This window comes from Lepus europaeus, chromosome 16 (genome assembly GCF_033115175.1).
Source record: "Lepus europaeus isolate LE1 chromosome 16, mLepTim1.pri, whole genome shotgun sequence".
Taxonomy (NCBI): domain Eukaryota; kingdom Metazoa; phylum Chordata; class Mammalia; order Lagomorpha; family Leporidae; genus Lepus; species Lepus europaeus.
The window spans coordinates 89,558,938-89,579,727 of NC_084842.1; the positions used below are offsets into that span (position 1 = coordinate 89,558,938).

At 71.2% G+C, this 20,790-nt stretch overlaps 1 protein-coding gene across 1 annotated transcript; it reads right to left on the reverse strand.

The window, feature by feature from the left end:
- Nucleotides 1-1,011: 1,011 nt before the first annotated feature.
- Nucleotides 1,012-20,329, reverse strand: DOK7 (docking protein 7). Its single transcript, XM_062213198.1, has 11 exons — nt 20,238-20,329; nt 20,118-20,163; nt 14,380-14,610; nt 12,190-12,390; nt 7,428-7,547; nt 6,326-6,445; nt 5,237-5,958; nt 2,532-2,553; nt 1,639-1,656; nt 1,274-1,417; nt 1,012-1,148 (listed from the first exon to the last, which is right to left on the reverse strand). The coding sequence occupies exons 1-11, from the start codon at nt 20,289-20,291 to the stop codon at nt 1,012-1,014; spliced, it is 1,815 nt and encodes a 604-aa protein (XP_062069182.1). The 5' UTR covers nt 20,292-20,329.
- Between the last annotated feature and the right edge of the window lie 461 nt (nt 20,330-20,790).

Genomic DNA, 20,790 nt, shown 5'->3' on the forward strand with positions numbered 1-20,790 from the left:
ACTCAGGTTACAGAGTTGGGCAGACACCCAGGCAGGAAGGGCAGAGGGCTCCCGGCCCCGCGACCCCCCGGGGCGGCAGGGGTCCGGAGTGTGGCATGCGGTCGCCAACATCCCCATCCTGTGACCTGGGCACCGAGGGACCGGGCCGGGGTTCCTGACCTGACCGGGGGCACCGCCAGGAGAGGAGGGAGAAGGGAACTGTAAGGCGGAAGCCACTGGTGGCGCCTGGAGCCAGAAGCCCCCTGGGACCCTGCCCCGTGCAGGGCAAGGGCAAGCGCGAGTATCCACACTGGCCGCTGAGCCCCAACCACCCTGCACCGCCGTCACATCCAGCAGTCCAGCCAGGTGGCGGCCCCGCCCCTGGGACACTTCCCCACAGCCTGGGGCCACGTGCCCTGTGAGCCGGCCGTGGACGTCCTTGGCTGGGGCCTGCTGACCTCACCGTGAGCCCTGGCTCCCCCAGCACAGCTCCTGCCCTGGCCTCCTGTCACCATCTCCAGGTGGGCGTTTCCCCGGGAGGTGGCTCCGTCGCCACCCAGCGCGGGCACAGAGCCCGGCCATGGGGAGTGGAGTCCTGTCCACTCTGTAGCTGGGAAGCCCCAGGTCTGGCCAGTCATGGGATGGGAGCCAGGCTGTGGGCTCTGCGTCCTGAGCAGGGTGCCAGGTGCTGTGGCGTGGAGGTGGCTTGTCTCACACGCAGCTCGTGTGGAGGCATGGTCTCCAGCCCAGGTTGGTGGGGGGTCGGGAGGCCAGTGGTCCTGACCTGAACCATGTGCACGGCCGAGGGTCCCACGCACGGAGCACGTGACGCGGCGACTCGGGCTGGGGCACGGGTGGGAGCAGAGTGGCCAGGGAGGGAGCCTGCTGCACGTTGACCCAACCCCAGTGCCTCCTGCGCCCCTGCTCCTGGGCCTTCCACGGCCCCGCCCTGTTCCAGGACACCCGCGTGGGGAGGGGGAGGGGAGCCCCCCGCCCCGTGTGGCTATCCTTGTGGGGACGCGTCCGTGTGGGTCAGCGCGGGGCCCCCTTCCTGCGCTCCTCCAGCTCCCACAGCCGCTCCTGCCGGGCCTGCGCGTGCTGGGCGCCCACCCGCTGCGCCGTCTCTGTGGCCGTGATGTCGATCTGGGCGTAGCGGGAGGCGCCTGCCCCTGCGAGCCGTGGAGGGAAGGGGCTGTGGTGGGTGGTGGCCGGCACTGCCCACGCCAGGCTCCCGGCTGCACCCCGGGCCCACGTGGGAAGGGGCCTCCCTGGACACTGCCCCCCAGAGACCTACCTCGGACCCCGGTCACAGCCTCCTGCAGCTCCAGCCCCAGGTAGTACAGCTGCTTCCTGCAGGAGGGGCTTGCCGGGAGGTTTGCGTAGGTGGGCGTCAAACTGCCACCCCGCTCGGGCCCCGGGGAGCCTGTGGGGAGAGGGGCTGTGAGTCCCCAGGCAGGGCGCCAGGGCTGGCTGACCCCTGAGGCCCCGCCCGCCCCCTGCCTCCTCCAGGAGCCCAGGGGTGCTGCCTGCACCTGCTGCCACCTGCCCCTGTGGCCCTTCTCCCACGTCTTCCCATGCAAACCCAGCAGGCCTGGCCAGGGCGGGGGAGGGGCTCCTGCTGCCTGGACACACCAGGCCTGTTCTTCCTCCGGGCCCGACAGGGAGCAGTGGCCGGGCCTCAGGTCACGTCCACTGAGCGAGGTTGACCTCCAGGGTCTGGCACAGGAAGCAGAGGCCTGCGTGTCAGGAGGAGCCCTCTGCTGGACACAGGGGGCCTGACCTGGCTGCGACCACTGCAGAGCCGACCTCCAGGGGCCACCTGCGGCCAGTCCTGCCTCTGTCCCCAACGCAGCTCTCTCCCAGGTTCCCAGAACCTGCCATGTTTGTAGCACCCGGGATCTGCCAGAGTGACCAGACGGGTAGGCATAGGGAGAGCTGGGCCATCTCGCCTACCGCACCGCAGGGCCCCCCAGCGCTCTGCCCCCGCCTGGCCAGAGCCCACGCCCTCCCCGGAGAGCCGGGCCACCTAGCCTACCGCGCCACAGGGCCCCCAGCGCTCTGCCCCCGCCTGGCCAGAGCCCACGCCCTCCCCGGAGAGCCGGGCCACCTAGCCTACCGCGCCACAGGGCCCCCAGCGCTCTGCCCCCGCCTGGCCAGAGCCCACGCCCTCCCCGGAGAGCCGGGCCACCTAGCCTACCGCGCCGCAGGGCCCCCAGCGCTCTGCCCCCGCCTGGCCAGAGCCCACACCCTCCCAGGACTTGCGAATCCGCTGCTGCACCCCAGACCAGGCCCTCGCCAGGCCTCTCCCAACTACCTGGTGACCAGCCAAGGGAATCATGGTAGGCTGCCTGGGGGCAGGGGTGGCTGAGTGTGGGGGCAGGGGCCTGGGGCAAGTCTGGGGGGGTTCAGCCTGGACCCAGGGGGATGCTCCTAGGGTATGGAGAGCACAGCACAGGCGGAGCCCCTCCCGTGCCCCCTTCCCCCGCCCACCCCAAGCTGCTGGGAGCTGGGCTCCAGAGCCAGGTTCCTACCTGGATCCACCGCCACAAGGCCAGGGGCTGCGGCTTCTGCGCCCTAAACAGGGAGAGGCGTGGTCAGTGTGTCCACCGGCTCCCCTCAGCCTGCCCCGGAGCCCCCAGGGTGACCGCCAGCGGGACAGGAGGGGGCGGACCCGGGCCGAGTGCCCGCCCCATTTCTGAGCTTGGTTATGTCGGTGCACAGCCTGCAGGGGTTCCCCGGGATGAGCACGGCCCCCCAAACCACACTGTGACCTCTTCCTCTGAGGTGGGCAGTGGCTGCTTGGAGGAGCAAGGAGGGGACAGCCGCCAGCCTCGGCCAGGAGGAGGCCTGGGCTGATCACCAGGGAGCCCCGTGTCCCCCGCACTTCTTTTAAATCTGCTTGGACTGTAGTTGAAAGGTGGAGAGAGGGAGAGAGATCTTCCGTCCACTCGTTCACTTCCCCAAGTGCCCACAGCAGCCAGGGGCAGCCCAGGAGCCAGGAGCTCCATCTTGGCTCCCACAGAGTGGCAGGGGCCCACGCACTGAGCCATCGCCGGCTGCTCCCCAGCTCCCCAGGGTCAGGCCTCGAAGCCTGGCTGTCTGATTCCTGACACCTGAACCGCTGCGCCACACACCGCGTGCCTCCGCCGGCACCTCTGGGGCGTCCTGGCCACCAGCACTGGCCCAGGCGGAGTGGAGGGAGCTGGTGGCCTCAGCTGGGGGCGTGCCCCAGGACCAGAAGGTATCCCCCCACCGTGCGCCTCCGGGGCGCCTCCCCTCGGGCAGCAGCCGGGCAGGGTGGCCCCCACACGTTGGCGTGGGCAGAGGGCAGGAGGCCTCGCTCAGGGCATCAAAGCTGCACCCTGCGCCCTGCCTGGAGCGAAGTCGGGGTTTATGGTGGGCGCTGAGCTACCAGGAAGCCGGGACCCGGGGCCTGACCGCCCGAGGACAGGGTGAGGGGCCCCACAGGGAGACGCCCGCTGGGGCTCTGGGTACCGAGGCCCGAGTGCACACAGAGCCCCCTCCCAGGAGGGCCCCTGCAGCCCGGCCTCTCCGGCTGCACCCCGCCCGCCAGCCCGGGGCTGAGGCACTTCACGTGCTCGCTCTCACGTATGTCCTCTGTCACGCACGTTACACACGCTTTCTCATGTTATCTCAGCGCTCACGGATCTGTCACAGCACATGTTAACTCTGCAGGTCATCTCATGTTCTCTGGCACGCTCCTGTCACACGTTATCACACGTTCTGTCACATGTTCTCAGAGTATCTCAGTGCTACCTCACATGTTATCCATCATGTTATATTCTCATGTTATCTCACATGCTGTCATGTTGCCTCTCGTACGTGCTGACGTGCTAGCCCACATGCTACGTCTCACACGTTATCTCAGTTCTACACGTTCTCACATGCTCTTACATGCTGTCACATGTTATATATGTTCTCTTGGACATGCTCACATGACCTGTCACACAGGTTATCAGGTGGTTTCACATTATCACGTGTTACATCACATGTTCACACGTTATCAATGCTACCTCATGTTACCTGTCACGTGATCACATGCTGTCCTATGCCTCGCATGTTAGCCCCTCGTGTGCTCTGACATGCTATCATATATGTCCTCACATGTTCTCATGCTCTTACATGCTGTCTTGCGTGTTACCCCTCACGTGTTATCTCGCAGGCCCTCAGGGCAGCCCCAGGAGGCAGGGCCTCCTCGGGGGGAGGTCCTCAGCGAAGCAGAGACGCGCTGGCGCCACCTGCTGGCGGGGCACGGAAGTGGTGCAGCCCTCAGGGCGGCTTGCAGGAGCCCAGCCAGGAACCCAGCAGGTCCGTGGCACGGGTGACCAAGGTGGCTGGAGGGAGCCGCAGTGGGCCGGGCGGGGCTCCCTCTGCCCTCACCAGCCCCTGGCCAGTGTAGGGAGCATCTGGGACCTCACTGGACCTCACCAGGAACACGCTACACACAGGTGTGCACACAGGCACACGCAGCACGTGCACAGAAGCACAGCACATGCACACACAGCACTTGTGGGGACACACACATGGGCACACACGTGACACGCGCAGCACACGCATGGGCACACAGGCGCTCGTGTCACGCATTCCCCAGGCTCTGGGGACATCTGGGGCAGCCTGTCCTTGGTGCCCCGGTGGCCTCCCTAGGGGTCCCGGGGGAGGGGGTGGGGCAGGCCACAGGGAGGAGGACAAGGCGGTACGAAAAGAGCACTTTATTTCCAGTCTGAGAATGTTACAAACAGAGACGGGGACAAGGACAGGGCGGCCAGGATGGGGCCGGCTGCCATGAGCGCCCCGCGCCCGCCCCACCAGCTTGGAGGTGGGGCCCCTGGGCCACAGGGGAGGATGCAGTGCAACTGCCCCGCCCCCCCCAGGGGCTCGGGGGCGGAGCCATGGGGCCCACCCGCGAGTGCTGAGGGGACGTGGCGGGTGGCCACGCGAGCTGCCCAGGAGGCCTGGCCCCGGCGGGCCCAGGGAGCACCTGCTGCTGGGGGCAGGAGGGGGGCTGCTCTGCGGCAGTGACCGGCAGAGGTAAGCAGCGGTCACTCACAGAGCAAGAGAGGGACAGGGCCAGCCCTCGGAGGTCCCCCGCCCTCGGCAGCCCCCGAGGCCCCACCCTCCCCAGCCCCTCCCCGCCGGTCAGCGGCTTCTGCGAGGGGTCGGCGCCATCCAAAGGGGCCAGCACCCGCCCCCTCGCAGCCACAGGGCCCGTCCGTGGCTCTCAGGGAGGGGACTTTACCTTGAGACCTCCACAGATGGGACACGCAGCAAAGAAGGCTGGAAGTGGCCCGGTCGGGGGGCCGCCCGCCTCCCAGGGCTCGCTGGGGGCCGGGCCGGGCAGCTCGGCCTCACCGCCCATGGCCTCGGTCGCCTGTCCCCGCCGTCTCACGCCCGGCCAGCCAGGACAGCCGGTGGACGTCTGGCCGCCTGCGTCCCCGGCCGTGCCGTCGTGGGGCCCGCCCTTCACGGCGGGGCTCTGGTCCCTGGGGGCCGGGCGCAGGCTGCGGGGCCGGTCGTAGTGTGGCCGCAGTGCCGCAGGCACCTGGTACTCGGCGGCCCCGGGCGGGCAGGTGCACAGGCTGGGCTCGGGCACCCCGGCAGCCGGCGGCAGGCTGAGCAGCGAGCCGAGCTCCTCGCCCGCCCGCCACACATCCGGGCTGCTGCCCGTGCAGGACGAGACGCTGCCGCAGCAGGAGGAGCGGCTGCCCGTGGCGATGCCGCTGTCCGAGGAGCTCTGGCGGCCGACCTCCTGCAGCTGCCGCGGCCGCAGCGGCTTGGGGGGCGGCCTCGAGGCGCCCAGCACGGTGTCCCCGGGGGCCTGGGCGCCCGCCAGTCCCGGGCCCTCCTGCGACGTGCTGGCTGAGGACGAGGACTGCTCGGGCCACGGGGTGAGCCGGCTGCTGGCGCTGACGTCCGAGTGGCTGGCCTCTGAGGACGAGCTGGACAGGCTCCGGTCGTCCCCTGGGACAGGCAGGAGCAGGGGCTGAGCTGGGACAGCTGGGCCCCGCCCTGGCTCCGCCTCCCCTCCAGGGCCCCGCCCCTCTGACGTGGCCTGCCCTCCCACTGGGGAGTCCCCCACGCGCCAGCCCCTGCCGCCCTCGCCAGCCATCTCTCTGGGCTCCTGGAGGAGACTCGGGGCCATCTCAGAGCTTAGGAGAGGCGGCCCGTCCACCCGCCACCGGGGCACAGGCCACCTGAGCTGACCCACGGAGGCGGGGGCAGTACAATCCAGCGGTCACGGCCACTGTGTGTGGAATGCCACGTGAGGGAGGGAGCGGCTGGCTCCAGGGCAGGGGGTGCCGGGACCCCAGGGCGGACCGGGCCCTACCTCCGCTTCCCGGCCGGCCCGCGTGCGAGAGGAGGCTGAGTCTCTTCTCCAGCTCCAGGGCCTCCAGGGCCTCCTGGGCCACACGCTCCCCGGCCGGGGAGGGCCCCCTGGCGCTGGGGTCTGCAGCACAGAAAAGCACAGTGAGGGGGCGGTAGCCCCCCCCAGCCTGGGCCCCTGTGCTGTGGGCGGCCCCCATGTCTCTGCTCATCAGAACCCTAGGCCACACAGCCCTGCCTCAGCACCCCCAAAGTCACCAACCTGCCCCAGGCGCCTGCACCTGCCGGGTCCCCGCCGGTCCCGTCAAGGGGGGCGGCTCCCCCACGCCCACGCCTCCAGGGCCCCACCCCCCGAGTGAAATGCCCCCCAGCCCCGCCCTCAGCTGTGTCCAGGGAGCAGCGACCCCGCCCCCTCTGGCCTCAGTGTCCACGTGGGTCAGCAGAGAGGTTTCCGAGCCGAGTGGGAGGCTGTGCCTAGTGGAGGACCTCCAGGCTCCCACACTGGGCATGGGGTTTCAGTGTGACACCCTGCCCATACGACAGCGGCCCCCAGGCCCCCCCCCCACACACACACATACAGTCCGCCCTGCAGGGGCTGAAGCCACTACCACCAGCTCAGGGTGACAAGGCCCTCCCACACCTGTGACTCCTGGTCAGCCCACCCCCCACTGCAAGGGGACAGCCGGCAGCTCCAGGTGGGCTGAGCCCCTCCCCACCCCCAGCATCCTCTGCTCGCTGCTGAGCCCGGCACACGCCCTCCTCACCTGGGACCACCTGCAGGGGCAGCAGAGGCCAGGTGCCCTCCCGCATCTCCCACTCCCACTGCAGGGCGAGGACTGGAGGGAGAAACCCCGGGCCACATCCACGCCCTGATGCCCACCATGGCTGCCGTTGAGAAAGGAGCCAGCAGGGGGCGCTGTGGCACCGTCCAGCCCAGCCAGGGCAGTGGTGGAAGGACTTCGACCACGAGCTGCCCCTTCCTCCCAGGCAGCCATCCCACCAGGGGCCCTGGGGTGCCCTCAGCAGCGGGGGGGAGTGACCCCTAACTGGGCTGAGGAAGGCGGGGCAGCAGCCCCCAACCCGCGGGGCCCCGCCCCTGAGCCCACCTGGGAGAACCGGCCGCAGCCCAAAGGGGCCCTTGGTGGGCGAGATGCCGCGGACAATGCAGTCGAACAGGAAGCTGATCTGCTCCCCCTCAGCCGAGGACAGGAAGAAGACCCCGGCCCCTGCAGAGGGAGGATGCAGGAGACGGGTCAGCCTGGCCCGGCACGGCTGGGGAGACCCCTGCGGAGCGGGCCGGGGTCTCAGAGTGGGGTCGCAGGTGCTCCCTCCACACTCCCGTCCAGGTCCCCGCCACCCGACTCTGCTGGGCTGGAGCTCCTGCACCCCAGTGAACCCCACCGCACCCCACAGTCCCACCAGGCCTGCCCACGCCTGGCCCCCAGGGGCAGCCCCGCCTCCCTTACCTGGGACAACGCAGCCCCCAGGCGCCAAGGTCGGCACCACCCTCCCACGATGCCTGGGTGACCGGCAGGGACAGGCAGCTGGGCACCCGGCTGGGGCCACGCCGCGGGGACAGAGCACTGCCCGCCGGTCCACCCCGACGTGGGGCAGCAGCTGCCAGATCTGTCCCCGCCCCCCACCCCCGCAGCCTCAGATTCCACCGGCCCCGGGGAACGGCGGTCCCCACCCCACATATCCGCTCAGGGTGAGCGGGTAGCCCAGAGCCGGGGCACATGGGCAGGCCTGTGAGATGTGTGGCACAGGTGGCCCCACCCCACTGGTGACAGGGCCACCACACTCGTCCAGCCCCCTGGCCCCCGAGCTCGCACGGAGAAGCCCTGACCACACACGTGTCCCGGGCACCGGCTCCTCCCACCGAGCTCACTCAGCAGAGGGGAAGACCTCATGGACACGGCCTGGGTCACTTGGGCAGAGGGACAGGGGGCAGGTGCTCGGGGCCTGCATGCCCAGGAGCCCAGAGCAGTGAGTCAGCAGGGAGCCACGCCCACAGGCCACGTGGGCCCAGGCGCCTGGCCGGCGGCCTCCCACTGGGCTGCACCGCGCCCAGGGTGAATGAAATCCCTGCTGGCCGAGTGAATGGGGAGGCCGGGCTGGCCGGGCACGTGGCATCCAGCGCACACCCCTCCCGCTCCGGCCTCTGCCCGTTGCCCAAAGAAAGGCAGGCGCTCCAGGGACGGCTGGGCGCTGCCGCAGGTGCAGGGTGGCGGGGCCTCCGGCTGTGCCCAGCACTGCGGTCCTGGTGTGCCCCTGGCAGCCCACACTGCCTCAGCTTCACCCCAGGGGACGCCCCCGAGCTGCCTGTCCACGCCCACACAGCCAGGAAGCGGGCCCCCCTGGACACCACGCTCAGGGCAAGGGGCCACTTGTGCAGCCCAAGAGCAGAGGCAGGAGTGGGGCGGAGGCTGATGGCCACCCCAGGGATGCCCGTGGCTCAGAGAGGCCTGAGGGCGTGCCCCCGCCCCGAGCTGGGGGGCAGGGGGCGGGTGCTGGCGGAGAACTCCCGCCCAGGACCGCGGCCCGAGGGCAGGAGAGGAGAAGGCCCTGCAGGCGTCTCCCGTCTGCTGGCCGCCAGCCGGAAGCTCCCGCCACTGCCCCAAGTCCCACTCCGTGCCCCACCCGTCCGGCCCCAGCACTCACAGGGCTGGGCCTCTGATCCTCGGCTTACAGACAGCTGGCAATGGCCACAGCACAGTCAGTCCCCCGACTATAAAAAACCACATTACCGAAGGCATGGAGCCGGCCCGGCATTCCACGCCACACTCCCCGAAGACATGGCCCGACGCCGTCCATGCCTGCAAAGCTGTGACCTCAGGGCCTGGGGGACCCCTCTCTGCGTGGGGAGGTGGTGTCTGGCCGGGCCCCGGGATACAGCAGGGCTGTCCCCCCTGCCGCCCTTCCTGGCTCATTCCCAGCCCCTCCCAGCACCCCACAGGCTCTCAGCAACACCCAAAGCTCCCAGCGCACCCCGGCCCACAGGACACACCTGCACCTGCACGCCCTTGGCCGCCAAAAATGCTGCTGGCCTTTCACGACCCCTGACCCCCGGCCACAGTCTCAGGGAGCTCACCCCGGGGTCCTTCCCTTCTCTGGGGTTGGCCTGACACACCCCCATTTGCCTCTCGCTGCCCCCTGGCCGCCGCCTGGCCCTGGTCCCTGCCCACGCAGATGCCCTCCACAGCAGGCCGGGTCCACCCCGGCCCCGGAGCTGGGCCAGCCTGGGACTTGCTCTCCAAGTCTGAGACCAGGCCCTCCGGGGCCCAGGAGCCTCCTGCTGCCCTCTGGGGCCACCTCCTGGCGAGAAGCCCCTGTATCTCCCCCAGACCCCTTGGTGACCGGGCCAGCTCCCGCTCACCCGGAAAAGCCTCACTGAGGCCCCTTCTCCGGAGTGCACCCCGACTGCCTCAGGCTGGGGTCTGCACCCTCAGTGCGCGCTCTGAGGCACCCCCAGGCCCAGCCTAGGGAAGCGCTGGGCTCCCAGGGCGCGGGGCCCAGGGCGCCAGCTGCTGGAGCCGCCCCTGCTGATTCGCCAGCACCGGGGCCCTGCTCCTCTGTGGATGGGGCCTGGCTCACCAGACTCCCCCACAGGGACAGCAGCAGACGGGACTCCCTGTGGGTGCCCCCTGCAGACACCCCGCTCAAACCCCCACCCTCAGCGCCTTGGCTTCCCTGACACAAGGCCACCTCTGCAGAACACCGCCCCCATCTCTCCCCACGCGGCTCCCACACAGCGCTGAGGCTGCCTGAACCGTCCCCAGGCCGCCCTCACCGCGCCCAGGGCCTTCCCAGCCGGGGCTCGGGGGACCACACACAGGCTGTGACCACAGAAACAGAGAATGGGCCGCCCGGGAGCCGCCACAGGCCCCGGTCCCCAGCCCTCCCCTGCCGGGTTCCGAGCAGGCCACAGTGCCCACATGGGCTCCACGGAGGGAAAGCATCCAGCCTGAGGCACCGAGCCCCAGCCGAGCCCCTGCACCCTGGCCGGGACCCGAGTTCCCAGCACAACAGCCCTGGTCACCCCATCCCCCCACTGACCGCGCCCACCCCACCTGGCCAGGGCAGCACCCTCTCCCTGCTCCTAAGAGCCGGCTGCGAGACACCAAGGACAAGTCCCCGAGGGAAATGGCGATGCTACCTTCACTCGGCCAAGACCCCAGGGCCCTCCGACGACCCCACTGCAGATCCCTGACAGCCAAACAGACATGGCCAGCACAGACCCGTGACCCCACCTCAGAGCGCCCCAGGCCCGGGCGCCCAGAGCTGGGCACGAAGCCTCTGCCGTGGAGTGGGTGCTCGGCGTCCCTGCAGGTGCGACTGAGTTCTGAACCTCAAGAGGAGGTCCTGTGGCCTGTCCAGGCGGGCCCACAACCAGGGACAGGGCCCCATGGGACAGGAGACTCCCAGAAGGTCCTGTGGCCTGTCCAGGCGGGCCCACAACCAGGGACAGGGCCCCATGGGACAGGAGACTCCCAGAAGGTCCTGTGGCCTGTCCAGGCGGGCCCACAACCAGGGACAGGGTCCCATGGGACAGGAGACTCCCAGAAGGTCCTGTGGCCTGTCCAGGCGGGCCCACAACCAGGGACAGGGCCCCATGGGACAGGAGACTCCCAGAAGGTCCTGTGGCCTGTCCAGGCGGGCCCACAACCAGGGACAGGGTCCCATGGGACAGGAGACTCCCAGAAGGTCCTGTGGCCTGTCCAGGCGGGCCCACAACCAGGGACAGGGCCCCATGGGACAGGAGACTCCCAGAAGGTCCTGTGGCCTGTCCAGGCGGGCCCACAACCAGGGACAGGGTCCCATGGGACAGGAGACTCCCAGAAGGTCCTGTGGCCTGTCCAGGCGGGCCCACAACCAGGGACAGGGTCCCATGGGACAGGAGACTCCCAGAAGGTCCTGTGGCCTGTCCAGGCGGGCCCACAACCAGGGACAGGGTCCCATGGGACAGGAGACTCCCAGAGGACGGAGCAGGACAAGGCAGCCTGGGGAGCCCCCACTGCTCCTCCCCCAGGACCTACCTGGTCTGACCATAAACAGCCAGCCGAGGGCCGGCGCTGCAGGCCCCCGCCGCGTGCCCACTGAGGGCACCCACCAAGCTTCAGGCCGGCAGCCAAGCGGAATGGGCGGCGGGGACCCACACAACTCCCAGAGCCGGAACAGGAGCCGGCCCGCCCCAATGTCCGTGTCTGGGACACGTTTAACAGGGCTCCAAGGAATGGCCCGGCCCCCACACAGCTGGCCAGCGCCCCAGGGCCCTCTGCTGCCCCCACAGGAGTTCCAGGGAGGACAGGGTCTCTCTCCAGGGGCTCCCGGCAGCTCCAGGAGCCTCCCGTGGGCGGCCTCCTCTGGCAGGTCCAGCCCGGGCTGTGCTCACCACACAGGAGGAGGACCTGACCCTCAGCTCCCAGTGCCTTTGTCAACATCCCCCCCCCCGCCCCGCCTCGTGAGACCCGCAGTCACCCGCCAGCCCCCGGCCCTACCTTGGGCTCGCCCCTGCCTGGGCCTCGAACCCCACGGGGACCGCACCTTCTCGGGTCTCCCCTCCCCTCCCGCTATGGGGAAGGCAGCGGCTGGAGCCCCCACCTCACTCCCTCCCGACTGCTGCGGGCCGGGTCCCAGCACCAGCTCCGCCCAGCGCCACGACCCCCAAGGCCCGCGGACCCCCGGCGGACTTTGCCAAGGGCCTTGGAGCCCCGCCCACGTGCCCACGCCCGCCCCGGGATCCGTGGGCGGGGTCGTCAGGGCACCTCCTCGCCCCGCCCAGACCGGCGGGCAGCGGACACGCCCCCACCCCGGGCCGGGGGCCGCGCCTGCGCAGGGGCGCCAGGGCGCTCCAGCCGCCGTACTTACAGTACCCACACCTGGTCCCGCCTTCGAAGATGAATCCGCTGGGCACGGCCCCGTAGCGCCGCAGGTCCGACAGCTTCCACTGCCCCGTGACGGCCGGAGGGACGTCCCTGGCCAGCGCGAGCCCGTCGTTGCAGAGGTGCAGGGTGGCGGGGCCGCTCTCCAGCTTCGTGCCCGGAGCCACCGTCACGTGGAACCTGTGCACTGAGGCCGGCAGGGGCAGAGGCATCACCGGAGGAGGCGGCCGCCGCCGGGGTCGCCGGAGCGCGAGGCAGAGGACCACAGCCCGCTGGAGGCTGCACGGACTCCCTGCTCCGTCCTGTGGGGACCGGCGGCCGGGCGGCTGACCACCGGGCCCTGTCCGACAGAGCGGACCCGGCTCCCACAGAGGAAGCTCTGCGGCCCAGGCAGGACCTGTCCCCCGGCACCTGCTCCAAGCGGCGGCAAGGGAGGGCCCCTTCTGCAGACGGATACCCCCAGGCTCGGGGAGGCCCCAGGCTCGGGGAGGTCCACCCAGGCTCGGGGAGGCCCCCACCCTGCAGCCCCCCCACACACGGGGAGGCCCCCCGGCCCTGCAGCCCCCCCCACACATGGGGGAGGCCCCCCACCCTGCAGCCCTCCCCAACACACAGGAGGCCCCCCACCCTGCAGCCCCCCACATACACGGGGGAGGCCCTCCAACCCTGCAGCCCCCCCACACACACGGGGAGGCCCCCCCACCCTGCAGCCCCCACACACACATGGGGGAGGCCCCCCACCCTGCAGCCTCCCCACACACGGGGAGGCCCCCCACCCTGCAGCCCCCAACACACGGGAGGCCCCCCACTCTGCAGCCCCCCCACACACGGGGAGGCCCCCCACCCTGCAGCCCCCACACACACATGGGGGAGGCCCCCCCACCCTGCAGCCTCCCCAACACACGGGGAGGCCCCCCACCCTGCAGCCCTCCCCAACACACAGGAGGCCCCCCACTCTGCAGCCCCCCCCCACACACAGGGAGGCCCCCCACCCTGCAGCCCCCCCCAACACACGGGAGGCCCCCCACCCTGAAGCCCCCCCCACACACACGGGGAGGCCCCCCACCCTGCAGCCCCCCCACACACGGGGAGGCCCCCCACCCTGCAGCCCCCACACACACACAGGGAGGCCCCCCCACCCTGCAGCCCCCACACACACACAGGGAGGCCCCCCCACCCTGCAGCCTCCCCACATACACGGGGGAGGCCCCCCACCCTGCAGCCCCCACACACACACAGGGAGGCCCCCCACCCTGCAGCCCCCCCCACACACAGGGAGGCCCCCCACCCTGCAGCCCCCACACACACATGGGGGAGGCCCCCCACCCTGCAGCCCCCACACACACGGGGGAGGCTCCCCCATCCTGCAGCCCTCCCCCCACACACACATGGGGGAGGTCTACCCACCCTTCAGCCCCCCCACACACGGGGAGGCCCCCCACCCTGCAGCCCCCCCACACACACAGGGAGGCCCCCCACCCTGCAGCCCCCACACACACGGGGAGGCCCCCCACCCTGTAGCCCCCCCACACGGGGAGGCCCTCCCACCCTGCAGCCCCCTTCCCTGCAGCCCACACACACACAGGGAGGCCCCCCACCCTGCAGCCCCCACACACACACGGGGAGGCCCCCCACCCTGCAGCCCCCCCACACACGGGGAGGCCCCCCACCCTGCAGCCCCCACACACACACAGGGAGGCCCCCCACCCTGCAGCCCCCCACACACACACGGGGAGGCCCCCCACCCTGCAGCCCCCCCCAACACACAGGGAGGCCCCCCACCCTGCAGCCCCCACACACACATGGGGAGGCCCCCCAACCCTGCAGCCCTCCCCCACACACGGGGAGGCCCCCCCACCCTGCAGCCCCCCACATACATGGGGGAGGCCCCCCACCCTGCAGCCCCCACACACACACGGGGAGGCCCCCCACCCTGCAGCCCCCCCACACACACGGGGGAGGCTCCCCCATCCTGCAGCCCTCCCCACACACACACATGGGGGAGGTCTACCCACCCTTCAGCCCCCCACACACACACGGGGAGGCCCCCCACCCTGCAGCCCCCACACACACACAGGGAGGCCCCCCACCCTGCAGCCCCCACACACACGGGGAGGCCCCGGGACAACACGGGGCGGGGGAGCCCCAGCCGGGACCCGGCCCCTAGCTCACTCACCCTCGCCCAGTGCGTAGCGGATGCGGGTGTCCCAGGCGCACATGGCCTCGCGGCTGTCGAAGCCCAGCATGACGGCCTGGGACAGGCAGACGATGGCCAGCGTGTGGGCCAGGCCCTCGTAGGGCAGGCCGGGCTCCAGGCCGCAGATGTCCTCCAGGGTGAGGCCGCTGCGCTCCCGCAGGCCCTGCGCGCGCTCGGCCTTGTCCTTGTAGACCAGCATCAGCAGGCAGTCTGCAGGGCGGGGGGCCTGTCAGGACACCCAGGAGCCCCGGCCCAGCCCCAGCCTCGCGTGCAAGGTGGGACCGTGCCCCCGGGAGGCCAAGGGGGTCCTGCCCGCTCGCGCCAGGCCGGCGTCCGGCACGCTGGGCCCCAGCCCCTTCCTGCCCAGCTGAGCCTTGCCCCCGTACCCTCCAGGGCAGCTCCGTTCCCCCGAGGCCACAGTGTCCGTCACCATGGCCATCACAGTCCCTCGGACACCACCAAGCATGGAGCAAGCCCACTGCAGCCCGCCCAGCCCAGGGCCCAGCTCAGACCCAGCAGGGCTCGTCCACCTGCATGGCCCTGGGCAAACCGCCGACCGCTCAGCTGGGAGAGCGCCCGGAACGGGCAGTACACCTGCGCCAGCACCCAGACGGGGCACCCCCAGGCAGCAGCCAGGCCTGATGGACAGGTGTTCTGGGTCCCCAGGCCCCCAGGGTAGCCCACGTGGTGAGGGCTTGGGTTTGGGAGACAGCCCCGAACTGTGCCCGAAGCTACAGGGGCAGAGAGGGGGCTGCGGGGAAGACCAGGCCAGGAGGACGTGTCCACTCCACACCTCTGGAAAGCTGGCGGCCACTCTCCCAGCAGCCGCCCTGAGCACCGGACTCCCAAGTGACTGGCCAGGTCCACGCCCAGATCAGCTCAGAGCCACACATCTCATGTATGCAGCCCCTGCCAGCCCAGTCCACCAAACCTGGACCACAGGCCCTGGGGCCAGGGAGTTCACTGTCTCCATGGCAACCACCGTGGTGCAAATGCAGCCACAGCCGGCACACCCAGCACGGGCATGGCTGGGACCCCCTGGGAAGCCCCAGCAGCGGTGTGCCTGCCGGCCTGCTTGCTCATTTCCAGGGTGGGGATGAGACCCGCCCCCCTGCAGCAAGGCCCTGGGGACCACGTGCAGGGCAGGGCGTGGAGGCCTCCGCCGCCAGCCACACGGCCACGTCCCCAGGCCGCACCCTGGCCGCTCTGTCGGCACAGGGGACAGTCGGATGTCCTGTCCGGGGAAGCCCACCACCTCCTGTGCTCCTGAGGCCACAAAGCAGCCAGAGCCCACACAACGCGGACTTAGGAGCAGAAGCAGGGGCCGCGACCTTGGTCTGCTGGCTCCCGGCCTCCACCAGCCCTCCTCACCCCTCCTCCGCCCCTCCCCCGGGGCACTGGTTCCAGGGCCACAGGCAGGAGCCCGCATTTGTGCCCCACACACTTTCTGGATTCCTGGGACCTGAGAACCCATGGGCGCCTGCGTGCGTCTGCAGGGTCTCTGCGGGTGTCATGGAGCCCGGAGACCCAAGTAGGGTCATCCCTGGACAGAGGCAGGGACCGTGTGAGGAGGCCACACCCCAAGGGGCACCTGCAGCTCTGAGCTCCCACCTGCCTGAGGGCTGTGTGGGGGAGGGGCCCCTGCAGGAGCCTGCGGTGAGAGGGGCCAGGTGGGCGTGGACAACAGCCCCCGCAGGGCCAGCAGGGAGCCCAGCAGCTGTTCCAACTGCTTCCCCTTGCTGCCCCCCCCCCCCAGCCCACGCCACTGGAAGCGAGGCGATTAGCAGCCAGCTGCTGCAGTGAGGGGCAGGAGACTCGGGGGCTGGGTCGGGGTCCGGAGACCGGCAGGGCCAGGCCCCTGTCTTCCTGGGATGCGGCCGCCACTGGCCGCCTGCGGCCGGCTGAGCGCCTTGAAAGCACAGGCCCTCGAGGTGTCTCCCGCCCCGTGGCTGAGGGGGCCCTGCCAACCCTGGCCACCCCACACCCCACACCGCCCCCACGTGTCCGGCGGCTCCCAGGAGATGGAGCCATCGCTGGACTGGGTGGTGGTCCCACAGCTGCCTCACGGCCCGTTCATGTCATCTGAGAAGTGGGCACAACGTCCAGCCTGTGATGACAGGCCAGGCCATGGACAGTCGGGCCAGGTGTGCTGCCGGGGGCCATCACTGGACACTCAGCAGGATATGGGGTCGGAGGGCCCTGCCCAGCCCCGCCTGCCAGAGACTTCCGCCCTGCTGGAAGCAGCGAGGCAGGCAGCCACGGCGGGCCGATGTCCCCATGATGGCCACCAGCCGGCTCAAGGTGAGTCCTGCCGTCTCCCCACTGTGGCCCCTCAGAGCTCAGCCTGGGTCTGACCCCGCCTCCCCGCGGGACCCAGGGGACAGAAGCGGCTGCTGCAGGGCTCACCCCCGCAGGGGAGCCGGCCACAGATGAGGGCAGAGAGCAGGCACTGTGTGGCGAGGGGCAGGGCCGCCAGGGAGGCGACACAGGGCTCCCGAGGGGACGGGGATCCAGGGTCAGGTGGTGACTGGGCACAGAGCTCTGTCCCATGGCCAGGGAGCTCCACAGGGCTCTGCAGGGGGCCCAGGAGGCAGTAGCGGGCCCTGAGGGGACCACGCCCCAGGCTGCAGGGACCATGGCAGCCTCCCTCCCCCCCAAGCCTGCCCCCGCTCCCGAGGCACCTGCTGTGCAGGAGGGGCGCACCGGGGCCAGAACTAGGGGTGCTTCCTGGACACACGGGACCCCGAGTGGCGCAGCGGACAGGCAACTGGACAGGCGTCTGGAGATGTAAAAATAACCGTGCACTCATGAGCACACGGAGGCCTTGACGGCCGGCGCGAGGGCTGCCGGGAGGGTGAGCTCGGAGGGGGAGGGGGAGAGGGGCTGGGGAGAGGGGAGGGGAGGGGGGAGGGGGAGGGGGGAGGGGAAGGGGAGAGAGGAGGGAGAGGAAGGAGGAAGTGAGGAAGAGGAGGAGAAGGGAGCTCTGGGCGGGGCTGAGGGAGAGGAGGGGGAGGGAGAGGAGGAAGAAGAGGAGGAAGAGAAGGGAAGGGGAGGGAGAGGAGGAGGGAAAGAGAGGGGGAGGAGGGGGAAGAGGGAGAGGGAGAGGAGGAGGAGGGAGAGGAGGGAGAGGAGGAGGAGGGAGAGGAAGTGAGGAGGAGGAGGAGGGAGCTATGGGCGGGGCTGAGGGAGAGGGCGGGGTGGGAGAGGCCCAGGCACCCAGGAGCTGCAGGAGGCCAGAGGAGTGGGGTTGGATCTGTCCCGTGGAGGTCACGGCGACCTTGACCTTGAGGCAGTGCCCTCCTCCCTGAGCTAGGCAGGCACCTGTGCAGGGCTGTGCGGCCTCACACAGGTGGGCCCTGCCCGAGAGCAAGGCTTCCGCTGATGGCAGCCACGGCAGGTGCAGGGCCCTGGGCAGGAGGGCCCGCGACGAGGGGTCAGCGCCCGGGGCGCCTCCTTGAACCGAGGCTTGGCCCCAGGTGCTCCGAGTCCCTCTGCTGACACATCCAGTGATAGTTCTGCGGCCGCCACCCCACCGTGGCCCTGGCCCCAGCTGAGATGTCCCCCATGGTCACAGGGAAGGAGGCAGAGGGGCAGACTCCAGGCCCTGTCCCCCGGGAACATGGCCCCTCCGTGCTCAGCCCTCCTGCAGGGAGCAGAGAGGCCAGCTTGTGAGCTGGGAGGTCTCCGCCCTGCTCCCAGGCCGCCTGCGCCAGGCCATGCCGAGTTCGAGGACCTCCGCCGAGATGGACAGCGGGGGGCCCAGGGAGACGCCGGGCAGCAGGTGCTGGCCCTGCAGTTGGACGTGGCCAGGATGCCCGGGCGCCCCAGCAGCTCCCTCAGTCCCCTGCCTGAGCCCTACAGGACCAGGTCCAGGGTCTCTCCTGGCTGGCTGGGACCCCAGGGACAGGCCCTGAGGGAAGCAGTGCAGCACGTCCTGCCCGGGAGGCCCGGCAACCACCTCAGAGCACCTGGCCCACCCCGGGGGCAGGCGGAGGGGCTGAGGCAGCAGCCTGTGTGTCCCGGGGGAGCCCCCTGCCAGGGCTCCAGGCATGCACGCCCCACCAGGACGGAGGGGCACCGAGCAATCCCACCCACAGAAGAGCTCCATCCCTTGGGGGCCGCCACGCTGGGGACTGTGGCCACGGGACCCCAGGGACCTCTTCTGCTTCCTCGGGCTCCCCCGACGTCACAGCCGTGTCACCCCGACACTTCCCACCCCCCTCTCTCACCAGAGACGACCCTCACAGGCAGGACAGCACGGGTGGGGGGCAGGCAGGAGCGGGTAAGAAGCTGGCTGTCCCATGCTGCCGGGAATGGTGGGGGAGGGGCCGCCCCAGGCACCGCGGGGGGTAGTGGGGGGCAGGGCAAAGAGCCCAGAGGGGCCTGCGTGGGCCCTGCAGGGGCAGGGAGGGCCGGACAGGATGGGGGCAAGCTCTGTGCAGAGGAAGGGGGCGGAGCGGGCCAGCTCCAGGATTCGGACAGGGCTGCTAAGGTGACCGGCCCAGCAGTGGGTGTGTCTGAGCTTGGGGGACCCACACAGTGACATGGTGGGGACAGGGCCAGGATGGACATCAGCCCGGGGCAGGGGCACCTGCTGCCACACCCTGCGTCACCACCAACCCCCTTCCAAACCCAGCTCCGCCTCCAGTGTGCCCCCCCCGCCCCACCCCATGGCTCATGGCCTCCAGCCCACACTATAAGCAGGAGAGGTGCCAAGGCCACGGAGGCCACTCAGAGGCTCTCGGGCCCTGGGGACCCCCACACACCCAGGCCCCCGGAGCCCTCCCTCTCCTCCCCCAGGGCGAAGGCCACACCTGGGGATGCTCCCCTGGGAGGAGCACCTGTCCTGGGTGCTCTCTCCAGAGGCCTTGCCCAGGTCCCCGCCACCCCTCCAGCCGGATACCGCCCCTCCAGTCAGTCCGGCAGTGCCCCCCCCCCCCCACCAGAGTACAAGGACCCTCGCCGGCCGCCAGCTCTGGACCCCTCGGGTCCAAGAGAAGACACCTGCCGCAGTCGGGGCCTGAGCCCGAGACAGCCCCGCCCGCGGCCAGCGCAGGGGCCCAGAGCCGCCCCCCCGCCCCAGGCCTCTCTGGAGGCGGAGGACGATGCCAGCCTCGCACGTGCACAGCAGCCCCGCTGGCGCTCGCCGACCCCGCGGCTGGGCCGGCTCCAGCAACAGCTGCGGCTGCGGAGTTGGCGCGCGGCCGCGCCCCGAGCCCAGGAGCCGAGGCGCCGCACTTGGGGGGCTCCTCCCGCACTGGCCGGGCGGGGCTCCGCCTCTCCTCCCACAGCGCTGCTCGCCCCAAACCAGGAAGACGCCCCCGCTCTCCCACGTACCGGCCGCGCCTCTGCCCCACTCAGGCTCCCGCCCCTCCGCGCAAGCCCACCTCCCCAGCGGGCGGGGGCCGCCTGCTCTCGGTCGCGGGGCTCCAGGACCGGTGCACGTGCAACCTCCAGGGCCAGGCGGCCCGGCCTCCTCGGGGACGGGGAGCCCCGACCCCCGCGGCGGGGAGGGGTGCGGGGCGCCGCGCGGCCGGGCGCTCTCCGGTTACCCGGGGCCGGGTTACAGCGGCGCGACCGCGCGGCTATTTCGGGCGAGCTGGCGGCGCGCCCCGGCGGCCAGGGTCCGCGGGGCCCGGGGTCCGCGAGGCCGCGGGTCCGCGGGGTGCGCGCCGCGCCCGGCCGCCCGCCCCGCCGCCCGCCGGCCCCGCGCTCACCTGCCACGGGCGACGGCTTGCGCAACACCAGCCACCTAGTCTTCCACTGCGGGGACAAGGGGGCGCGTGAGCGGCCGCCCGCGCACGCCCCCCCCGCCCGCGCCCGCGCCGCGCCCGGACCTTCTTGCCGTCCCGCAGCTTGACCTGGCCCTCCACCAGCGCCGCTCGCGTCATCTTCGGTCATGGTTCCGCCCGCCCGCGCCCGCTCCGCGCCCGGCGCCCCAGCCCAGGGTCACTTTCAAAATAGCTCCGGGCCGGGAGGGCGGGGACCTGCGGCGCCGGGCGGGCGGGGCGAGGGCGGCGGACGCGCGCTCCCCCGGGCTCGCTCCGGGCAGGTGCGGGACGTGGGAGCCGGCAGCTTGCCCGCCCGCTGCGCTCGCCGGCCCCGCTGCTCGCTGTCCACCCTCTGGGCCCCGCGCACAGGCAGACAGGCAGAACCACGGGTGGGGTTGGGGGGCGGGGAGACGTGCTTCCCTCCAAAGGCGCCAGGACAGGGGGACAAGAGGCTTGCAAGCGGCGCGCCGGTTTCCCAGCCCACCTGCTCTTCGCTTCCTGGACCCCGCCCCTCCCTCCGGCCCAGGGGCCCCGCCGGGCCCCCTGGCCAGTCCCCAGGCCCTCTCCCGCTCTGAGCGGTGCCCATCTCCCGTCCTTTCTCCCATTGTGCCCTGAGCAC